The sequence below is a fragment of the Zonotrichia albicollis genome, chromosome 28 (genome assembly GCF_047830755.1).
Source record: "Zonotrichia albicollis isolate bZonAlb1 chromosome 28, bZonAlb1.hap1, whole genome shotgun sequence".
Taxonomy (NCBI): Eukaryota; Metazoa; Chordata; class Aves; order Passeriformes; family Passerellidae; genus Zonotrichia; species Zonotrichia albicollis.
Window position 1 is genome coordinate 2,077,993 of NC_133846.1, and position 23,011 is coordinate 2,101,003.

At 53.2% G+C, this 23,011-nt stretch overlaps 1 protein-coding gene across 1 annotated transcript; it reads right to left on the minus strand.

Annotated features, from left to right (window-relative positions):
* Window positions 1-420: 420 nt before the first annotated feature.
* On the minus strand, window positions 421-4,574 carry ALX3 (ALX homeobox 3). Its single transcript, XM_074527931.1, has 3 exons — window positions 4,185-4,574; window positions 3,140-3,202; window positions 421-2,456 (listed from the first exon to the last, which is right to left on the minus strand). The coding sequence occupies exons 1-3, from the start codon at window positions 4,572-4,574 to the stop codon at window positions 2,169-2,171; spliced, it is 741 nt and encodes a 246-aa protein (XP_074384032.1). The 3' UTR covers window positions 421-2,168.
* Between the last annotated feature and the right edge of the window lie 18,437 nt (window positions 4,575-23,011).

Consider the following 23,011-nt stretch of genomic DNA (forward strand, 5'->3'; position numbering starts at 1 on the left):
AGAGGGCTTTTCCAGCCTCAAGGACTGCAGCTCTGATTGTGGCTGGGCTGTTCAGCACCCCAAACCTCGTCCCTTATCCCTCATCCCACATTCCAAGGGAGCATCAGGTCCTGGCAGGGCCCAGCTCTCAGTGGAAGACAAATGGATTTTATCCTCCCTAGGACAGAGGTTTTAAATGGGGATTTTATTTTTTTTTTTTTTTCTTACTGCCCTCCTGAACCACAGAGCGCTGCTGGAAGTGCCCCCAGTGTCCTGCCATGGCTGTACCCACCTCTGGCACCCACCTCCAGCGCCATCCTGCCCCCAAAGCCATTCCCAGCACCAGAACAGGCCTGAGGAGCCTGTTGGAAGTCTCCATCCCCACCCCCCCTGGCTTTATAGGGCTGCTGGAGCCATAATTCACTTATGAAAAATGTGGTTTATTGTTTAGAAATGAATAACACAATGCCCACCGGTGGGAGGGGGTGTCAGATGTCCTGGCTGAGGGTGGGCAGCCCTGGGCTGGCACCCACTGTGCCCAGGGCTTGCCTGAAAACCTTGGGCTTCCCCAGCCTGCGTTTGGTGCCTCCCTGAGGGGATCCAGGTGCCCCCCAGGGGTGTCCCCCCTGTCTCAGGATGTGGGGCAGGGGGGCATTGCAGGTTGGGCATGGAGGGAGTTTGGCCCCAGAGTGTCCCTGGTGCTGGGGTGAGCTGGGACATTCCTGGCTTCATTTTTGGTGTTTCCTGCAGTGGGAGAGGTCACAGTGGGTGAAGGGGGGGACAGGACATGCTGGCTCTTGGGGGGACTTGGGGACCCCCGGAACAGATGAGGTGCCCCCTCATTACCGCCCTTGCAGGTACCACCTGTAACCCTGCAAAATGCAGAAACCCCTCACCCAAATTGCCCATTTGTGCCCCAACCCATCCCAATCCTGGGAGGGTTCCCACTGGGAATTACTGGGTTCCACTGGGAATTACTGGGTTCCACTGGAAATTACTGGGTTCCACTGATGGGATTAAAACTCCTTCCTAGGGGGAACAGGGTGACTCCTCCAAGGAACAGCCTTAATTTGGGATTTTATTGTGCCAGGGCTTTATTTCCCCTCCAAGAGGGAGCAGAACGAGCTGTGATGCTCTGGGGGGGCTTTGGCCCTGCTCCCAGTAACACCCAGTGCCAGGAGCTGTGCCAGCCCAGTCTTCCCAGTATGGGACTGGGAGAGGAAGAGCCCAATTTCTGCCATTGCTGGTTGTGCTGGGCAGGGGGTGAGCGGCCAAATTTCAGCTGGGGAGGGGAGAATTGTCCCCAAAAGTGCTGCCCTGGTGCTCCACAGCCCCACCCAGGGGCACACACGAGGGGTGAGGAAAGCTCCATCAAACCCAATCCCTGAAGGTGCTGGGAGGGCTCAGGAAATTGGGGGAGTCATTTCTGAGCTTCCCCCTGGCTTTGGGGACCCCTCTTTTTCCTCCCCCTGGCCCCTCATTGGGGTGAGGGCAGTGCTGGATGCAGGGGGTACATAGAGGGGGTGAAGGAGACCCCACAGCCTGACCCATCCCTGGGATCTTCCCAGTATGGGACTGGGAGAGGAAGAGCCCAATTTCTGCCCTTGCTGGTTGTGCTGGGCAGGGGGTGAGCAGCCAAATTTCAGCTGGGGAAGGGAGAATTTCCCTCAAATTTCAGCTGGGGAAGGGAGAATTTCCCTCAAATTTCAGCTGGGGAAGGGAGAATTTCCCTCACATTTCAGCTGGGGAAGGGAGAATTTCCCTCACATTTCAGCAGGGGAAGGGAGAATTTCCCTCACATTTCAGCTGGGGAAGGGAGAATTTCCCTTAAATTTTAGCTGGGGAAGGGAGAATTGCCCCCAAAAGTGCTGCCCTGGTGCTCCACAGCCCCACCCAGGGCTGGCAGGGGGCGCACACGGTGGTGGGGTGGGGAAAGCACCGGGAATCTCCTTCAAGCACAATCCTGAAAATGCTGGGAGGGCTCAGGAAATTGGGGGAGCCATTTCCGAGCTGCCCCTGGCTTTGGGGACCCCTCTTTTTCCTCCCCCTGGCCCCTCTCGGCGGGGTGGATGCAGGGGAAGCTCGGGGGGTGCAGGGAGGGGGTGAAGGTGACCCCACAGCCCGCCCCCATCCCTGGGGCGGGGGATTCACTCCGGGGGGATGAAGGCTCCGCGTCCATCCCCTTGGCATCATGTGGCCCAGCTCAGGAGGCTCCCGGCGCCCTCTTTGCTCTTCATCCTCAGCGGCACCAGCGGGGGCGCTTTGTACTCGTGCTGGGCGGGCTCGAAGGGGTGGGGGAGCCCCGGGGGGGGCAGCCCGGGCAGGGGGTACAGGCTGTTGATGCCCGGGGATGCAGGGATGCCCACGAAGCCATTGCTGGCAGCGGGGGGGTACGGGGACATGCAGGGCGACGGGATGGGCTCGGGCGGCAGCAGCCCCGGGGGGCTCCCAGGGCTCGGCCACAGGTTGTTCTGCAGCTGGAATAACAACAACAACAACAAAAAGGCCAAAATGAGGGTGGGGACATCACAACCTGCTCAGTTTCCCCCCCATTCTGCTTTAGATCCCAGTGCCCCCTTCAGGATAACTCGTATCCCACCCCTGTAGGATTCTCCTCAGGGTGCAAAGGGAGCGATGCTTTGCTGTTTTCTGCCCTTGGGGGAGTGAATCCTGCTTGAATTATTCCCCCTGGGAGAGTTTGGCTTCAGGAATGTGCACGAAGCTGAGCTTTAAATTATTATTTTCTTTTTGATACTGAGGGGGAAAATGAAGCTTTGCAGAAAAGGGGGGCAGGAAGCACAGATGGATGAGAGCTAAAGGGGATCTTCAGGAGGAGGAACACCCCAAAACCTGCCCCAGAGAGGAATGGAGTGGGACATAAAGCAGCATGTGGCAAAATGTGATCTTCCCTCTTTTCCATCCTGGGCTGCACTTCTCCCTCCCAAGGATGGGGAAAAACGTGGGGGGAGAAGGGGCAGGAATGGGAATGTGGCGGGGTAGGAATGGGTGATGTGGGGCAGAAAGGGCAGGAATGGGTGATGCTGGAGGCAGGAATGGGAATGTGGGGCACCCCCAGGTGCTTTAGAGGGACCCCCCTTTCCCCCGGGAATGAATGGGGGCTCTCAGGGCTGCAGCAGCTCCCGAGCCATCTCTCTCTCACCTCCTGGATTTTCCCGTAGCGTTCCCGTTTCCGCCACTTGGCCCGGCGGTTCTGGAACCAAACCTGGGGATGGAGGAGGGGGCTGAGGTGTGGGGACCCTTCCCCTGCTCACTGCAGCTCCTGCCGAGCTCTGTGCTCCTCCCAGGGCCAGGAGGAGCCGGGCAAGGGAAGCTGCTCTGTGCTCAGCATTGGAGCTCTCTGACCAACACCGGGATTATTTTGTCCCGCACAAAAAATGATCCTTCCTGCTCCCTTTTCCCCTCCCTGCTGCTTCTGGCACTTGTTTATCCCAGATTTTGCTGCAGAATGAGGCTTTTTGGCTGCTGATGTTCCATCTGCTTGTCCCCTCCGTGCTGGGGTGGGGACAACTCCAGCATCCCCTCCCGGAGAGGAGGATGCTCCCCGGGATACCTGGCTTGACACTCATGGCTATGGGTGGTTTCATCTCAATCCACCCCAAATCTGGGTTTGGAGGCTCCTGGGGACACTTCCAGCCCACTTTTGGTGGGTTCCTGGGGACACTCCCCCTGCCTGTGCCTTGTTCCTGCTCCTGGGGATGGCTGCTCCCTGCTCGCTCCCTTCCCTCCTCCTCCATTCCCTTCCTGCTGGGAGCCCCCTCCAGCTGCCTCCTCCCACCTGGAGCCTCAAACGCCATGGGGACAGCAGAGCTGGGCAGGGAGGGTCGGTGTCACCCTGCCCCAGGTCCAGTCCCACCCATGGGAGCTCCTGAGGTTCCTCTCCTGAAGAACTGAGCTGGGAATGATGGATTCATGGGGGGCATCACGATGAGGGCATTCTGAGGGGGGGTGGTTGGCACTGACCTCCCAAACTTTGGCTCTTTCCACCCTTTGGGTGCTTGTCCAGGGAGGGAGTGCAGAAGGTTCCGGGACAACCAACACCCAACCACAGCAGAGGGTGCAGAGCCTGAGATTTTCCATCTGGGGTTTAGCGTTTTCATGGGAAATCAGCTTCTATCTCAGCACCACCTTGCAGAGAGGAGAACCCCTCTCCTGGCAGCCCCATGCCCATCCCTCTGTGCCCATACCTGCACCCTGGCCTCCGTCAGGTCCGTGCGCAGTGCCAGCTGCTCCCGGGCGTACACATCAGGATAATGTGTCTTCTGGAAAACCTTCTCCAGCTCCTCCAGCTGGAACGTGCTGAAGGTCGTCCTGTTCCTCCTCTTCTTGCTCTTGCTCTTGCCCAGGGGCTCGGGGAGCTCAGGGATGCCATAATCCCTGAGGCTGCCCAGGGGTGCTGCCAATGGGCACCCCAAGTCCTCCGGGGCTTTTGGGGGGACCCTGCAGGCTGTGGGAATGGCCTGGAACCCACCTTTGCAGCCCTTCTCACCTGGGGGGACAGGCACAGCACCGGGGGTGTTAGCAGTGCCAAGGAAGCTCAGAACTGTCCGTGCCACAGCCCTGGCATCCCACTCCATCCCATCCCATCCCATCCCATCCCATCCCATCCCATCCCATCCCATCCCATCCCATCCCATCCCAGGGAATGTCACAGTAGTGTCCCAGGAGAAAGGGCTCAGCATGGACACACAGCAGGGCAAAAATCCATCCCCAAGAAGGGCAAAATTCCGTCCCTGACAAGGGCAAAAATCTGTCCCTGAGAAGGACACAATCCCTCCCTGAGAAGCCAGAAATCCACCTCTGAGAATGGCAAAATCCATATCCGAGAAGGTCAAAAATCCATCCCTGAGAAGGGCAAAAATCCAGCCCTGAGAAGGGCAAAAATCCAGCCCTGAGAAGGTAAGAAAATCCTTCCCTGAGAAGAGAAAAAATCCCTCCCTGAGAAGAGAAAAAATCCCTCCCTGAGAAGGAAAAAAAATCCAATCCTGAGAAGGGCAAAATCTGTTCCCGAGAAGGGCACAAATCCATCCCCAAGAAGGGCAAAAAGTCCATCCCTGAAAAGCCAAAAACCACCCCTGAGAAGGGCAAAAATCCACCCCTGAGAAGGGCAAAAACCACCCCTGAGAAGGGTAAAAATCCATCTCTGAGAAGGGAAAAAATCCAATCCTGAGAAGGGCAAAATCTGTCCCCGAGAAGGGCACAAATCCATCCCAGAGAAGGGCAAAAAAATACATCCCTGAGAAGCCAAAAAAACACCCCTGAGAAGGGCAAAATCCGTCCCTGACAAGGGCACAATCCCTCCCTGAGAAGGGCAGAAAATCCACCCCTGGGAAGGGCAAAATCCAATCCTGAGCAGGGCAAATATCCATCCCTGAGAAGGAGCTGCGGGCAGGAAAAGCCTCCGGAGGCTGGGAAAGCCTTGCTGGAGCAGTGGGTGCCCTTCGGGGCTGCTCTGTGCTCCTGAGCCAGCCCTTCCCTGGAGCGGCAGCTCCCAGGAAAACTCTTGGAAAGGAGTGAAAACACCACCCTGCTTTTTCTGCTGAACCAAACTCCCTTTCCTCACCCTCCTCTGGGACCAGAGCAAGAAATCTGGGGGGTCTCCCCTTCCCTTTGGTGCTGCTGCATCACTGGGGCAGATAATGGAGTAGGATCAAGGAGGAAAATCCCTGCCACATGTTTGGGGGCCACCTCTGTACCCCCAGAGGGCCATTTGTCCCCACATGGGGACACCCAGAGTTTGGCAGCTCCAAAATCTCCGGGTGCTGTTGGGACCCTGCTGGGTTGAGACAAGGAAAGGAGAAGTGAGCAGGGAATTGGCAGATAGGGAGGGGTGCCCTGGGGTCCCCCATCTGCTGAGGGGTCACCTAGGGAAAGGACAACCTAAAAATGCTGGGTTTGCCCTGATCCCACCCCAGTCATCAGCTGCAGATTTGGGGTTCCTGCAGGTGAGACCTCATAGGGCCAGGAGGGGAAATGCCTCCTTTGGGATGGATCCTCCTCCCCACCACACCCCAAGAGAGCAGGAAAATGGGGTCCCCATCCCTGCAGAGCCATCCAAAGCAGCCCCAGCATGGCCTTTTCCAGCCTTTCACTTTGGATTTTTGGTTGTTTTCTAATTAAGGCAATTTGGGGGCTATGGAGCCGCCAAGCTCCGATCCAGCTGCTTTGAATTAATGAGGAATTGTAATTTGGGGGAGGTTTGGGGGGGTGATTGCTGCTGGTCCCTCTCAGTACCGACCTGTCTGGTCATGGATAAGGCAAAGGAATGAGGCTGAATTGCCATTTCCTCCCTGCTCTGGCCTCCAAAGGGCTCAGCCGCTGGCCTGGAGGGTTTTAATGATTCAAAACCAAATCTCACCAAAGAGCAGACCCAAATATAACCAAAACTAAGGAAAAACTGGCCAAAATAAAATCCTGCTGCACAAAGCATCGAGTTTGGGATTTTTTCCCCCTTTTTTCAAAGGCAACGTGGCGCATTTCCAAATAACCCACGGGTTTTGGTGTTGGAGACAAATAAATAAATACCCAGAAACAAGGAAAAGGCAGGAAGGAGCGGGATACAGGCACGAAACTAAACAAACACAGCGGCACCGGGGCACAAAGGGAAGATACAGATATTTTTCAGATATTTTTCTCCTACTCCCTCCTAAACTGACACCCCCTGAAAGATTTGGCGGCGCTGGGGAAGGCGGCAGCTGGGGAACAGCTGCACAATTCCAGGGGTAATGGGGAGGGGAAGGAACTCAAAAGGATCATTAGTGAAGGGATGGGGCACGGAAAGGACTCCCAGGACCCGGAGGAAACACCCGTGGGTCGGCAGCATCCCCTGCCGCGCCCGGAGCAGGTAAACGCTGCTGCGGGGCCCTCCCGGTGCTCCTGATGGCTTTTTCCGGCTTTTTGGGGTTTTTTCTACCTGTTCCCCGAGGCGGCTTTGCCGGGTCCCACCTGGTTCCCATCGCCCCTGCAGCTTTGCCTTTTGCTTTTTCTATTAAAGCAGAATTGGGGATATAAAATTAAAGCGAAAGTGAGAGACCGGGGCAGCCCCCGACGGGCCCGGCCGGGAGAGCGCAAAGGAGCGGCGGGAGAAACCGGGAAGGAATTCGGTCCTGTCCGAGCCTGGACACGGCCACGGAGCCCCGGGACAGCCGGGCCGAGGGGAACCGGGAGCTCTGGAGCTCCGGGGAGAGCCGGGGAACCGGGAGAGCCGCAGCCCGGTACTGGGAACGAGAGCGGTGCTGCCCCGGAGAGGGGCACCGAGGGAACCGGGCAGCGCTGGGGCTCCGAACCGGGCACCGGGTACCGGGCAGCGCTGCCAGCCCCGCAGTCCGGCCTCCCCCAGGTCTCGGAGCCCCGGGCCCGTCCGTGCTGCCGTCGGTCCTGCCCGGTGGGCTCCGGGAAGCGGAGTCGGCGGCCGGACGCGACTTTGCAGCCTCCTCCGGGAGCGCGGCCGCTCTCCATCCCCGGGAATGGATACCACCGTTCTCCATCCCCGGGAACGGGGACCGGCCTTTCCCCACCCCGGGCCGGTCCCCGCCGTCTCTGCAGCGGGGCCGGGTCTCTCCCGCCGCTTTTTCTCCCCCTTCCCCCCTTGTTTCTGGAGAAGGGAACCGGCCCGGACACCACGGTCTCTGTCGCGACACAGCTCCACTGGCGACACTCGGCAGCACCGGCCCTTCCCCGCTCCGACTCCCGTCGGGGGACGCCCTGCTTGTCCCCGACGGGGCCATATCGCGACATCGCCGCCTCGGAGCAGTGACAATGCAATGTCACCGCCTCAGCGCAATGACACCCTCGGGGTGGGGGGGTCAGGGCTGGGGTCCCGGCGGAACCGAGAGGGGGAAGAGAAGCAGAAGGGGCCGGGAGGTGTCGGCAGCCCCGGCCCCCCATCCACCCGCGGCTCCCCGGTACCTGCAGCCCCGGGCGGGTACAGCGGCTTCCCATGCACGGCCACGGCGGGCGGGCCCGGGCTGGGCACCCCCGGGTACCGCGGGCAGCGGCCGGGCCGGGGGCTGAGCGGCGGCGGCCGCCGGTGGGGCCCCGGAGCGCCGAGCGCGAAGGCGGAGGGAGGCCGGGGGAGCCCCGGGGGAGCCCCGGGCCGGCGAGGCGGGGGGAAGGCCGGGCAGCCCGGTGTGTCCATGGCGCAGCACGGAGGGGACGGGGACGCTCGGCGGGAGCGGATTTTGTGCGGGGCACCGGGGATGGGGGGGGGCGATGGGGAGGGAGGGATCGCCCGCAGCCCCCCCAGCCCGCACACCCCCAGCCCCCAGCCGGTCACGTGCGGCCTCCCGGGCTCCGGGTTAACCCTCTAATCCCAAATCCCGCCCTGCCGGGGACACTGTCCCGCGTGGGTCACATCCCCCGGGGCAGGGGCTGCAGGGCGAGCCATGCCCCCGTCCCTGTTCTCCCAGCTCCACCAAACACCCTGGGCTCTTCTGTGATCCCAAACTCCATCCCTCACTGCTGATAGCAGCAAGAAACGCCAGGCAGGGGAGAAACTTCCATTTTCCTGATGCTCACTGGGTTTATTTTCCCCTTCACAAGCGCTACAGAGTCCCCTTGGCAGCCTTTCCCTGCCCAAAGCCAAAGCCAGGCCTGGGTCAGGCTGGTTCAGGGATGATGGTGACCCTGGGATAAGGGATGCAAGGGTGATGGTGGCTCCAGGACATGGGAGCCAGGATCCCACAGTGTCCCGGGATCCCACAGTGTCCCTGGAGCTGGCCCTGCTGTACCCAGTGGCTCCCAGCACCAAGGGGGTCTCCCCTGCTCCCCCTGTGTCCCTGCTGGTGTTTCCACCCCCAGGGTTTGGATCCCCTCATCCCAGCTTTGGCATCAGGCACTGGGGTGGATCAGAGCTTGGATTTCTCTATCCTCCCCTTTTCTGCATTTTGCTCCTCTGCTCACCAGGGCTGGAGATAAAGTTCCAGGCTGGGGAATGATACAGCTTTGGGGGCGTTTGTCTGCAAAATGAGGGGAAAGATCAGGAATTCAAAGATTTGGAGAAGGAACTAAATAAGTGGCCTGGAGAACTAAGTGGAAATCTGAGGGGTGAAGTTTTACCCCTTCATTTGCTGTTTTTTAACACTTTCAGTTCACTCTTGGGCACCACTCCTTGCTCCAGGTGTATGAAAACACAACCTGCAGGTGTGGGAGGGGATGAGCTGCATGTGAGCAGCAAAAGGAGGTGGGGAGGAGCCCGGGGAATCTCAGATGTGCGATGTTTGATGTGAGACAGCAGAACAAGGGGATAACACTGACCATAAATAACATTAATGCTCTCATTGCTGCTGCCGGGGCAGGACTTTGTTACCAAGGCACGGTGAAAATCTGGAATCACGAGAAAATCTCATTTCCAAGAGTTTCTGATGTAAATGTCACCTCTGTGTCTTGGCAGGGGTTGATGTGTTGTTTGGTCATTGGAAAGCTGTTGTTGCTGCAGGAGTGGTGGATTTGTGGTGTAAATCACAGCTGCATTTTCCAGCCCTGCTCAGGGAAACTGAATTTGTGAGAAATGCTGTGCTGTGATGCTGGACTCAAAATTATTCCCTCAGAATCCTGTGAGGGGCTGGCTCTGCACAGAGGGGTCTGAGCATGCAATGCCCCCTCTTTAAACATTATTAGATTTAAACCAGTATCTATTTTTTTTATTTGCTGCTGCTGGATAAAATTCCAAGTTTCTACAAATGAACGTAGTGGACTTTCGAGGAGCTGCAGGAATAAATCAGTTTAAACCCCTTGGGCTGCTTTAAAAGAGGATTTGGCTCCCTGCTTGCAGGGTGGGCACCCATTTAATGCTCCCTGGGCATCCCAAGCCTTCCCTGACACTTTCCCTTTGCAGCAGCTGGAGCTGCCAGGATTTTCCCTGTTCCACTGTCCACAGCTCACAGGGTGCTGTAAATTATGGCTAAATAGGGACTGGGAGGCCTCTGGCTCACACCAGGTCATTAAATATTATTAAACATAACATAACTCCTGGAAAGGCTTATTAGTTTTTAAAGTTGCTCTCCCAGTTTTACTGCTGGCATTTAAAGGGATTTAATGGCAGAGGGATGAGTTTATCCACGTGTGCTGCTCCAGGACAGGCTGGTTTAGGGTGTCCTGATTTTCCAGGCTCCAGAGATTGCTGGGACCCTCCTGGGCAAGTGGACAGCTCATGGGCAGGTGGGGTTGGGGTGTTTGGAGCTGAAGGCAGCACGAGGTTTGTGAGATTTTGGGGGTTTGTGTTGGTTCCTGGAGCTGCCGAGGAATTTGGTTCTTCCAGTGGGCAGGATGAGGATCAGGACCCCCAGGATCTCCTTCTGAACCTGCCACCAGCCCTCTGCCCTGTTCTGTAGAGCCAGAGCAGGGTTCCTCATTCTCCTGGGTTTGGGAATGTTTGTGGTGGGTGCTTTGGGATCAGGGAAAGGCTGAAAAGTGCTGCCCCTTTGGTGCCAGCGTGGGACTGACTGCAGCAGGGAACTCCCCGTGCTGCTCCTGACGCTCTCTGGGGCTCATTTTCCATGGATCAGAGCTTATTTTTGGGCAAAGAATGATCCCACCAACTTGAAAAGCTTCCAGGAGAAACTTTGCACAACGTCACCAAGTCCAACTCCATCTCCGTAAGGGGAAGAGCTGCTGGGTTGGTTCTCGCATGGAAATGACATTTTGTCAGTTTTAATTAATGACCTTTTGTGGCCCAGTTTTAATGGGATCTTCCACCAAGTGAGCCTCACCAGAGAGCCACCAAGAGAGGCAGGAGGACTCTGAGGGGATCCTCTGTGGGGAAAAGCTGCTTTTGCTTTGTCTCCCGCTCGCTGGGAGGATTTTCCCCTCCCTTTTCACATCCCTTTTGCTTTCCCTCTGTCTCCAGCCATCCCTGAGTGCTCCTCTCCTCCCCTGGGAAGAGAAGAGCTCTGCGGGGCTCTGTGGTTTGGAGGAACATCCATCCCTCCACAGCCAAGGTTCTGCTGTGTTCCCTGAGCCTCAGGAATGCTGGGGGTGATGGAGCTGTGCCCGATGCTCCTGCTCCTTCCCCAAGCTCACATTTCCCTCCATCCTGAGGCTCAGCCAGGGGAGATGAAGACATCCAGGTCCAGCTTTTCCTCAAGGGCAATTGGGTTTTATTTATGGACTAAAGCCCATTCCTGGGAGGCTGTGGAGGAAAAGCTCTGGAAAGGAAGATTTCTGTCATATTTACATTGCTTCTAATCCTACTTAGGACTCTTTATAAGTTAAAAAGTTGTTTAGGATGTTCAGGGCATCTGCAGCAATTATAATATTTAAATAATAATTTTTTAAAAGGAATAATTGTATAAGGATATGAAACCTTTGGAGGGGCCTTGCAGAATTTCCCAAGTTGCAGTTTTCCCAAGCTCGGCTCAGCGTGGCCGTGTGTGACACGGGAGCTTAGGGTGGTGGCAGAAGGGACAGTCTGGGGACAGCTGTCCGGAGGGTGATCAGGCACTGCAGGCCCCTCCCTGCTGCAGCATTCCCGGCTCTGCTGGCTGTTTCCTGGCCCAGCTTGGGGCTTGGAGGATGATCTCCAGCTCTGCTGCTCCTCTCAACCCCAGGCAAAACAAATCCCTGTTTCTTCTCAGCCTGGGGAAGCACCATGTGTGGGCAAAGGGATCGGGAACAGCACCACAAAGGCCATTCCCTCTGTCCTTTAAGGGATGGGCATTTGGGGGATGCCCTTGGGCTCCTTCCCTTGCCTGAGGAAAATGTGGGATTCAGCCAGGATTCAGCCAGGGCCACGCTCCTGCTCCTCTGCTGTTGTCCCAAGGCTGGAGCGCTCCAGGACCTTCTCCTGGTCCCCAGAGGGATCAGTCCCCAGGTGATCCATCCCCAGGGGGATCCATATATGAGGAGATCCATCCCCAGGGGGATCCATCCCCAGGGGGATCCATATATGAGGGGATCCATCCCCAGGGGGATGCACATATTGGGGTTCCAGTGGGATCCTCTGCTTTGTCTGGACAAATCCCTGTCCCTCTCTGTCCCAGGGACACCCATCCCTGTCCCAGGGACACCCATCCCTGCCCCTCTCTGTCCCAGGACACCCCTCCTGGGGCACTAAAAGGAATCTCTGCCCTTCCTTAGGTTTGTTTTTCCCCAACCCTCAGTCCTTGTCCATCTGCACGTCCCTCTCCACCTCGCAAAGATCCCCAACCCCTCTGATCCTGGTGTCCAGCTCGCTGCAGAGCTTCATCCCAAGCCACCACTGGGTTTTGTTCAGGAGTGTTCATGTTGGTGGCAGGAAAAATTACTGAATTCCCTTGGGAAATAATAAAATTATTTTTATATATATTTTATATCCAGAGAAATAAAATCCCCTGCTGGTCACGAGGCTGTTTTGGGTGAGGGAGTGGGAGCTGGGGCTGGAAACTCCCCAGGATCCCAGATCCAGGCTGGATTTGTTGTTTTCTGGGGCTGACGATGCAGGGAACGATCCTGGCTCCAAAAAAGCCAAAGTACAAACACAAATATCCACCCACGAGGAATCACCATGCCCGTGAGTCATACACGTGTTTTACAGGCATGTGGATAGGTTTGGAGATGTAATTTAGGTATAAATTAAATATTTGTATTATAAAATACCTTAATTCAATATATTAATATTAGCTATAAATACTATATATAGATATATTAAAAAAATTTATATTATATATATAATATAAATAGTAGAGTATATATATAATAGTTATAAATTATACTACATAGTATAATTTATAAATAGTATACTATAAATATAATATACAACATATAACATATAACATATAACAAATAACATATTATATATTATATATTATATATTATATATTATATATTATATATTATATATTATATATTATATATTATATATTATATATTATATATTATGTATTATATATTATATATTATATATTATATATTATATATTATATATTATATATTAATAGTATACTATATATAAAAATATATATTTGATATAAATCAATGTAGATTGCATATTATTATACATACCATATCTATATATATTATAAATTATTATTAACACAATTCTATGTTGAATTAATTAAAATATTAATTATGTAATATTTTTATTTTTTATATTTTTAATATTTTTCTATGCCAGGAAATATTTAAGGCCAGGTTGGATGGGGCATGGAACAACCTGGGATGGTGGAAAGTGTCCCTGCCATGGCAGGGCATGAAGAGAGATGAGCTTAAAACCATTCCATAATTCTGTAATTCCATATTAGTGCATGCATATTTATACAGAACAATATTTAAATATTAATTCATATTTATATAAAATACGTATTTATAGCTATTCTGATATATTCCCTAAGAAGTTAATCCTATGCAAATAAAATTACAATTTTGCCCCAAACCAATGTATTTCCATGTTAGTTTATGTTCTCAGCACAGGGACACTAAAATCACGGAATTTTGTGTCTGGATGACAGGAAGATGAGGGCGAGCATTTGGAAATCACATGCAAATAACAACATAAATCCCTAAATTTGTATAAATACAAGGAGATTGTGGAATTTGTATGTACAAAGCCTGTGGCTGCAGCAAGGGGGGATAACAGATGGACACAGCACTGGAAAGGAGGGAAATTTCCCAGGAAAACAGAGAATTTCGTAAAAATTCAATTTTTAACAGTTTTCCTTCGTTATTTTTTGTGTTGTTGACACCTCGATGCTCCTGGTTTTGTCCCGGTGCTGGCTCTGGAGCAGCGTTTGGTGTCAAACCATGCCGTGAATTAACGATTCAACAACGATCGAGAGAGCGAATCCCGTGAAAACAAACGGGATTCACCCGGCGGGAACGCCGAGCTCGGCGCTTTCGTTTTCTGCTGCATTTCAAGGGGTTTTCCTTCCATTTTCAAGGACTTTTCCTTTGCATTTGAAAGAAAAAAATTAGCAGGAAATAAAAGAAATGAAAATAAAGATTAACGTTATTTTAGCCCGATTCAAATCACTATAAAAACAATTTTTTTTTTTTGCCGCTGCTGGATAAAATTCTAAGTTTTTATAAATTAAAGTGGTGGCCTTTCGAGGAGCTGCAGGAATAAATCAGTTTAAACCCCTTGGGCTGCTTTAAAAGAGGATCCAGCTCCCTGCTTGCAGTCAGAAAATTCCACCCCCGGGTAATTTGGGACCATAAACTCAATTTTACACCGGGAGGCAGAGGGGGCTCCGTGGATCCCTTCTCCCGATGCTGCGCTGGATTTTTGCTTTAATAAGGAAAGATTTGTCCTTCATCCCTGTGGGGAATTTCCAAACTGGTTTGGGAAGTACTTCAGGATGGCAAGTTCAGCCTTGTTTTCCTTCCAGCTGCTCCAAAAATATTTGTTATATTAAAAATAAAGGTGGAAGTGAAGCCTGGAAGCAGCAGCGAGCCGAGCCGGCAGTGGGAGGTATTCAGGAGAGACGCTGGGCTGGGAGTTTATGTTTATTAATGTTTATGCCATTTAATCCCAATAAAAGCTGTGGAACTGGGAGCAAAATGGTTCTTTTGACTCCTAAAAACCTGATAGTGCTTGGAAAATCAGGAAAGCAGCTAGGGATTAAAGGGAATTTATTCCATCGTTGATTGAAGGGAGTTTATTGCAAAATTGCTTTGCTGGGAAGGGGTAGGATTTGAAATCTTTTGAGTTTTTAATTTGAACCTGTTAAGAGTTCTAAGTCTCAAATATTGGTGTTAAATTAAGTGGGATCACTTTGGATTTAAGATCTACAGAACCAGGAGTAGGATCCAGCCCCTGGATTAACACGGCAGCTGTAGAAATGGGTGTAAATCAGAGAAATTTGGGAGTTACGTGGATTTATGCTTCCTATGGGACGTACAACAGCCTGGTTTGGGGCCATTAATTCCTGAGGAGTGGGGGGAATTTATTCCCTGAGGGAAATAAATTCCCTGAGGGGAATAAATTAATTTATTCCCATCATTAATGCAGGGCTGAGCCCCTTGCTCTGGGCTCCATTATTCCGAGTTTCCATGCGATTACCCCTGGGCAGAATTTATCTGGAAAACGGCTGGAAAATGCTGGAAATGGGGGGAAAGTTCCAAAGGGAGGTGATGATTTGGGAGGGCTGGGGGAAATTTAGCTCCTGGCTGTGCAGTGCAAAAGGACTGAAAGAACGCTGTGATCCGGGGAGGGATCGGGGATAAATCGGAGCCATTCCCAAAATTGGCTTTGTGGGAGAAACACTTCCAGCTCCAGCTTCCCCTGCTCCTTGGGATCCCTGGATTTGGGGGTTCAGCACCCCCTGATTCCCACCCAGGACCCTCAGGGTGCCTGGGGATGTTCCAGGATGATTTTATCCCCACCCCAAGGGTTCATTTCCATCCCGTGCTGTGCCGGGGATGCCGAATCACTCCAATGAGGGCCCTGCTCCCAATCCAGCTGCCACCAAGGAAAGCCCCAATTCCCCCTGAGATCTGCAAGCAGAGCTGGACAAAGCCCTTCCCCTCCCCGGGGGATTGATGGATTTATTCATCCCATTCCCTAATGAGCCACTTCCAGATCCCAGTAAATTATACGCACCGGGACGGGTGAAATCTTGCTCCATAAATCAGATCTGAGGCTGCCAAGCTCTGCCTGCATCATTATCCCGGCAAGGTTCGAAGATCCCAGGTATTGCTGCCTCCTTTGCAAGTCCCAATAAATCTGGGAGTAATCACTCCTGACAGAGAGGCAGCAAAAGCACCGGAAAACATTTTCTTCCCTTAAAAAATGTAAGTGGGAAATTTATTGCACGGAAAGAAAAAGTTTTCTCCGGAAAAATCTGTAGGAAAACAGCGACGTGAGGAACTCCCCAGGGTCAAGCTGGTGGGATGGCATCACCTTGGGATTCCTGGGATAAATTTGTAGCAACTCCTAAAAATTAAGGAAGATTTTTTTTCTTGGGATGAAACAAGAGAAAAGAAATAAAGCCGAGTGTCTCCGAGCGTGTCCCGAAAGGACAGCGGAGCTCTGGAGTCTGCTGCCTTCTGGTTTGTGTTTAGCCTTTGGAAAAAAAAAATCCCCCCGTGCACACCTCCTTTTTCCTAGAGGGAAGATTGATTTTATTAACCGGCCAACACCTGAAAGTAATCGGGGTTTTTTTGGTGGCTGGTGGCGGGGGAAGGAGCCGAGCCGGGGCTCTGCAGGGGCAGGGCTGCCTTTTCCCACTGCTGCTGCTCCCAGGCACACGTGGAATGGAGCTCACAGGGCTTCTCCAGCGTTGCTTGGTGGGGAGTGCTGGATGTGTCCTCATCCTCATGGCTCCATCATGGAGCCAACGCCAGGGGACAAAACACCCCTCTTTCCAAAGGGAAACTGAGGCACGTGGCTGTGGCAGAGGTGTTAGGGGTTGCAAATAACCCCCAGTTCTCCCTTTGCTGGTTTATTGGTGGATTGGGAATGTTTGGATGGCTTTACACCTGGAGAAACAGGGAGGTGGACCCCAAGGAACCCCTTCAGGCATCCCAGGGATTGTTTTCCTCCTTCCCATGTGCTTCCTACTCCTCCCAGCTTTGCAGAGCCTTCTGCTTTCCCCACAGGCACATCAGCAGGAGCTCTTGTTTTCCCATAACAGGATTGTCCCCATCAGGACTTGAAGGGATCGGGCTGGTGATGATGGCTGTGCCTGTCAGGATGAATGAGAGGTGACAGCACCGAGAGCACCACGGGAGCCACACAGAAACCAGATGGGCTCCAGGGGCTGCTCCTTCCCTGCCCCAGAGGCCAGCAGGGAGGGGGCGGCCTGGCAGGATGGGGGAGGACCTGGGAAGAGCAGGAAGGGAAAGGGGAGCTTGGAATGTCCAAGAACTCAGAGGGATGGATGGATGGATGGATGGATGGATGGATGGATGGATGGATGGATGGATGGATGGATGATGGATGGGAGATGGATGGAGGGAGGGATGGATGGACACCCTGGTTCTGTGATTGGGGATGGATGGATGGATGGATGGATGGATGGATGGATGGATGGATGGATGGATGGACAGACTGACCTGGTTCTCTGGTTGGGGATGAATGGATGGATGGATGGATGGATGGATGGATGGATGGATGGATGGATGGATGATGGATGGATGGATGGATGGATGGATGGATGGATGGATGGATGGAAAGAGGAAGATGAAGGCTGTGAACAAGACAGGGTTGGGCAAGAGCTGAGCCCAGCAGCATTTCAGCTTTGCTTTGTTGGAGGATGCTTCTGCTCTGGGTTATTTGGGTTTAAGGCCAAGGGGTCCCATGGGACACACACTGTGTGGAAACTTTGTCCCTCAGTACTTCTCAGGCTCAGGAGGCCTTGGTCCTGCAAAGCCAACACTGCTTCTGGCTTTCTCAGGGGAGAAACTAGACCCAGCCAGCTCTGTGTTCCTGTAGAACCCTGGAGGAGCCCCCAAATCCAGCGTGGATCCTCATCCATGTCCATGGATGACCAAACCAAACCCAGCAGTGCTGGGAGGGACATTGAACAGGTCCAGAGAGCTGAGGGGCCACTCCTGGGGACAATCTGTAACTGCAGTGCCCAAACCCACGCTGGGCCGTGGCGTGGCCGCTGTGTGCCACCATCCCCACGGCTCTGTGGGGCCGCCTTCCCCCTGGCCTGGCTGCAGGGACAGAGTCAGCATTCCTGGGTTTCTCCACACATTCTGCCATCAGTGCCTCGTCTCCAATCCCGGTGCCCCTGGGCTCTGTCCCCTCAGTGACCTCCCTGACCCGACCCCGGGGTCTCCTTCGCTTCCTCCTGCTCGGCCAAGGCTGATAAGGGGAACCAGAAACAGCTTTGACCTTTCAACCACAAATCCCCCTGCCAGGAGCCCGGGCTGTTCCGCATCTCAAAGGCTCCTTGATAGGAAACAAAACCCCCGTGCTGCTGAACTTTTAAGGAATTTCACCCCCAAAAAGCTCTAAAGCACCCAAAAAGGGCCCCCCCGAGGAGCATGGGGTGGGTTTAACCCTGCTGAGGAGCAGGGCCATGTGCAGGAGGTGCTGATCAGTCTGGAGGGTTGGTCTGATGCTTCCTTCCCTTTTCTTTCCCATCTCTCCTCCTCTCCAGGCTCCTGTGCTCCCCCCTGGACACCCTGATGGGGTACAAAGGTTTTTGGCACCTCCTTTGCTCTTCTCTGACAGTGAGAGACCTCAATGATGCTGAGGCCTTTACCTCTGCCAGCCCCAGCACTGGGGACAGACAGACAGACAGACCCCTTGGTGTCTGGAGGTGGAGTTGAAACATGGAGGGGTCAGAAAATTAACTTAAAGTAGAAATTAATTTTCAGTTTTAGGTGAAGTGTATAGGTTTTGTTTAGTCTGTCACTTGCTGTGCTCACAAAGGTGATATGGACAAAGGGTCCATGGACAAAGGAATGCAAGGTGATCCTTAATGTCCCTTCCAACCCAAGTAACTCTGAGATTCTGTAATTTCAGTGGATGCAGAAGTCAGAATTAGATCTAAATCAGAAACCCTTTCAGTTTTCAGATCCAAATCAGAAACTCTTTTGTAGGAGTTGTAAACACAAATACTTTGTAGCTGAGTTGGTGTTTTTCTTGGATCAGTTTGTATGAACCTCTCTGGTGCTGATCTACGTAAAATTCACATTAATATGTGCAACATTTAGTATAGAGATTATATTTTTAGCATAATAATCCCTGGAAGTGCCCAAGGCCAGGCTGGAGCACCCTGGGACAGTGAAAATGTCCCTGCCATGGGACACCATGAATTTTAAAGTGCCTTCCTGCCTAAACCAGTGGTCTATGGAAACAAAGCTTCATCCTGACTTTCTGTGCCATCCCAAAGCAGCTTCAGGGCATTCCCTGCTCCTGCTCACACCCTCTGGGTCATGCTGTGATGGGGAGGTGTTGGAACTCCTTAATTGCTTTGAGCAATTAATTGGTGGAAACACAGCAGCAGGGGATGCAGTGGCTCAGCAAAGGGATTGTGCTCTGCTCTGAGGGGATCAGGCAGGGCTCCCATGTCCCAGGGGGTGTTTGGCCCCTGGTGAGTGGATTTAGGCTCTGGGGACCACATTGGTGTGGGCATGGGCTGTGTGAGTGCCTCTGGAGGAGAACTGTGTGCTCTGAGGCCTTCCCCAAACTCATCCCACTTCATTTCCATGATTTGATCTTTTCCAGGGTGTTTATCAAGAACAACAACACTTCCAGGGGATGGAAAACCTGGATCCCACAGGATCAGGCCCTAAACACCAGCAGGTTCCCTCTATTGCCTCAGTTACTCACTCTGTGTTTTCCCTGCTGTTGTTTAACCCCATTAATGGGATCTGAGCTGGTTCAAAGCCTCTGCAGCAGCGGGAGGCAAAGCTCAGAGCAATCAGTGGAGGCGACCTCTGCCAAATTGGAGCAAGGCTTGCCTTCCTCCTGCTGCCCAAACAGCATTTTCCCATTAAATCCCGGTGCCCAGAGTGGCTGGGGAGGGAGAAAGAGCCAGAACCAGCCCTTTCTGCATGGAACCAGGGTGAAAACCTCCTGGATCTGGGGGTGAGGACTCAGCAGCCCACCCTACACCTGCAGGATGCTCCTGGAGGGATCACTCAGGGAACCCAGATCCAGGATGTGAAGCCTATTGGAAAGTCATCAACTCAGGTAATTTGTGGGAAAATGAGTGTTTTAGAGAGGTGGTACTGGGAAAAATACTCTGTGGTCTGGGCACCACATTCCTCATGGGAAATGGGCAGGATGGGCCATTCTGGGTGAAAATTTGATTTGTGATTTTCTTTTTTGTTGCTGCTCCTTCTGAGCATCTTCAGCAGGGGTTCCCCACCCCAGCTGGGCTGTGCAGCCCCCAAAAGCTGAGAGAGGAGCTGGAACAGGGCCCCACGTGTGGGAGGGAGGTGGGGATGGAGCCCCTGGTGCTGGGCATTGGGAGGGACACAGGACCCTGAGTTTGGGCTCCTGGGGGATCCTGTGGGGTGGGGGCTCTGTAAGAGGTGTTTCCATTGGGACAGAGGATCTCGGAGCACAGATATAAAATTTTAGCCTTTAGGGAGCACCGAATTTGGGTCTGACACTGCTAATTTGGGTAAGAGATCCTAGCACATCTCCCAGGTGGTGGAATTACTCCATGAGCAGACCTGACCAGCACCAACAGCCCTCCTTCAGCATCTCTGCCTGGTCCCATCCTCCTCTGCCCCTGGGCTTTTCTCCTGGCCCTTTTTGGGAGAACATTGCTTGGGGAGGAGTAACCAGAGTCCCTCCTGCTCCCGGGGCCCCGTGTGCCTGCTGGGATGGGCTTTAATGGCTCCCAGGCGCTGCCCCTTCCCCTCAGCTCACGGGGGGAGCTAAATGAGATAACCTTGCCCCGGGCATGAGCTCAGCGAGGCTTTTCCCCTTTCCGCAGGAGGAGTCACGGCTGTTAGGGCAGCAGAGCATCCCTCTCTGTGCCCGGGATCCCCGAGGGGCTGGGAAGGGTCAGCCCATCCTCCCAGCCCTGCCTGGGCACTGCCAAGGGGATGGAGCTGCCCCAGGAGGGTTCATTGGCAGCTGTCAGGACCCAGGACATCCCTCTGGCTGTCCTGAGCAGCCCAGACCCTGCCAGGGGCTCAGAGCCCAAAACACCTGTGGGTTTGATTATGACCCAAATTACCAACCTTGTATGAAGATCAGCAAGGCACAACAATTTAAGTAGAATATTAGTGAAGTTATCACGGGGTGGAAAAGTAGATGTTGGGGTTTTTGGTATGGGAGTTCATGGAGCAAGATGGAGGGATCTGGGTGTGTCCAGCCTTTCTCCTTCTTCTTCTTGGCCTCCATCTTCTGCTGTGATGGTGGCACTTACAGATTGGTTTAGAGTAGAAGCTCACTGTCTAACATAGGTGATAGGTATTGGAAAGTGATTGTAAAAATTGTACAGGTCGTTTTTAGTATAAAGACATAACACTGTCCTGGGGGCAGGCAGAGGGCCTGGAACTGTCCTGCTGGATGGACCTCAGCAGGGCAGGAGAAAATATTTTATAGATAAGGAACATTAAACAACCTTGAGACTGAGAAATGAAGAGCTCTGACTCTTTTGTCAAGCACCAGGCTGGGAAAAGAGACTTTCCAACACATCTCGGGGTCACTGTGACAAGCTGAAGATCCCAACAGGCAGCAGCAGTGAGGAGGCTGCTGCAGCATCTTTGTTTTGCTCTCTATCCCTCCAGCACTGCCCAGCCGGAGGGGATGCTCAGGAGGGGATTTGGGGGCATCCCCACCCTCCTGTCCCTCAGAGCATCCCCTGGCAATGCTTTCCTGAGGAGGAAGGTGCAAGGATGGCTCTGTGTCCCTCCAGCTTGCAGTAATTTCAATAATCCTTTAATTCAGAGGAGGCTCCACACCAGCATTCACTGATCCTGTGGAGGCTGCCTGGTCTCCCAGCCTGAGATCCACACACTGATTCTGGCAGTGCTGCCTCTCAGCCCAGCCTGGATCCGTTGATTCACTTTATCCCATGAAAACAACCACTTTTGGGCAAGGGCACAGTAGCTCACAGCTGCTCAGGTGCTTCCCAGGAAGGAGTGAGGGTTCTATCCAGCCCTAAAAGGGGGATTTGCCCTCCTTGGGTGGGAGAGAGAGCATTTGCTGCAGGAAAAATAATTCACCTGGAGTCAGATGTGGTGAGATCCATCATCCTGCTGGGACACCCCACCCTGCTGGGGCTCCATGAGCTGCAGCCCCTGTTCCTATGGGGGGACCCATCCCCAAGCCTGGCTCTCAGCTTGTTCCAGATTGCAAGGCAAGATGTATTCTGTTACCATCTGTATGGCAGAATACCTTTGTCAAGTGGGCAGTTTGCCTTACCTCTCTCTGAGTGATCACAATCACACCTCCCTCAGGAGGGGACATTGCTGATAACAGCCATTGAATGTCCCTGCATGGCTGATAAGAACTACAGCATCCCATTGGGAGATGGGAGCCCAGAGGGAGGAGCCAAGCATTCCTACCCAGATATAATCTGGAGATTCTGGAACACCAGCACAGCTTCTGCACTGGATTGCCCAGAGGAACAGCAGCTGCCTCTTCTTCCCCTGGATCTTCAGAGGCAGAGACTGCACCTTTCTCCAGGATCCCTGCTCCAGCAGAACCAGCCCTGACACTGCAGGAGGGCTGAGCCACAATTCCAATGGGGCTGCTGCCAACAGCCTGACCCACAGGGTGTCAGGTTGGGTTCTGACTCTGGCAGTGTTCTAGTGTACTGCATTCTTTATTTTATCTTTTTATTTTCTTTTCCCTATTAAAGAACTGTTATTCCTGCTCCCATATTTTTACCTGAGAACACCTTAATTTAAAATTTATAGCATTTCAGAGAGGTGGAGAGGGTTTACATTGTCCATTTCAGGGGAGGCTCCTGCTTTCCTTAGCACACACCTGGCTTTCCAATCCGATACACTGCTCCTCACCCAACAGCTGCCTTTGGGGTGCTGCTTTTTTACAAGGCTGAAGGGAAAATGGAACGTGGAAGCCTGGAGGAACGTGGAATGGAACAGGAACGTGGGAGGGCACCTGGAGGCAGAGCCCCTGTTTGTTGTTTTATTAAATATGGAGCAGACAGACCTGGGGAGGAGCAGCTCTGTCTAGAGGAGCTGGGTGGGCTGGGGAGACCCCAAGAGAGCGGGTTCAACCCCATTCTGAGTCTCAGCCCCATCCTGAGGCTCTGCCATCCCTGGCTCCTGAGAAATTGCTCATCCTCCTGCTTGGCTCTTAGCTCAGAGCAGAGGTTGGGGGTAACAGGACACAGGGTTGTGAGTTTGGGGGCTCTTGGATGCTCTTACAAACGTCTTTCCTTCTGTGTCCTGTCACAGCAGCCTGTGGAAGAGGAAGAGGATGAGGGTGAGGTTGAGGATTTCTCCCTGCCATATCTCCAGAGCCCAGCAGAGGTTCGTGCTCTCCCCACTCCCCCATTCCATGTACCCCTCCCAGCCCCTGTGTGCTGATGGCAGAAGGCAGGAGGTGAGAGCTGTGCCCTCCCCAAACAAGCAATCACTGGGGTAACCCCCAAAATCCCCCTCTGGAGTGCACCCCAGGTAGGTGAGCTGAGGGGGACCTGGGCTCTGTGAC

Coding starts and splice junctions, on each gene's coding strand:
- ALX3 (XM_074527931.1), bottom strand. CDS start 4,574: ATGGAGTGGGATGCCAGGGCTGTGGCACGGACAGTTCTGAGCTTCCTT. Junction 3,203..4,184: donor TGACGGAGGCCAGGGTGCAG/GTATGGGCACAG, acceptor CTCCATCCCCAG/GTTTGGTTCCAGAACCGCCG. Junction 2,457..3,139: donor GCTACGGGAAAATCCAGGAG/GTGAGAGAGAGA, acceptor TTGTTATTCCAG/CTGCAGAACAACCTGTGGCC.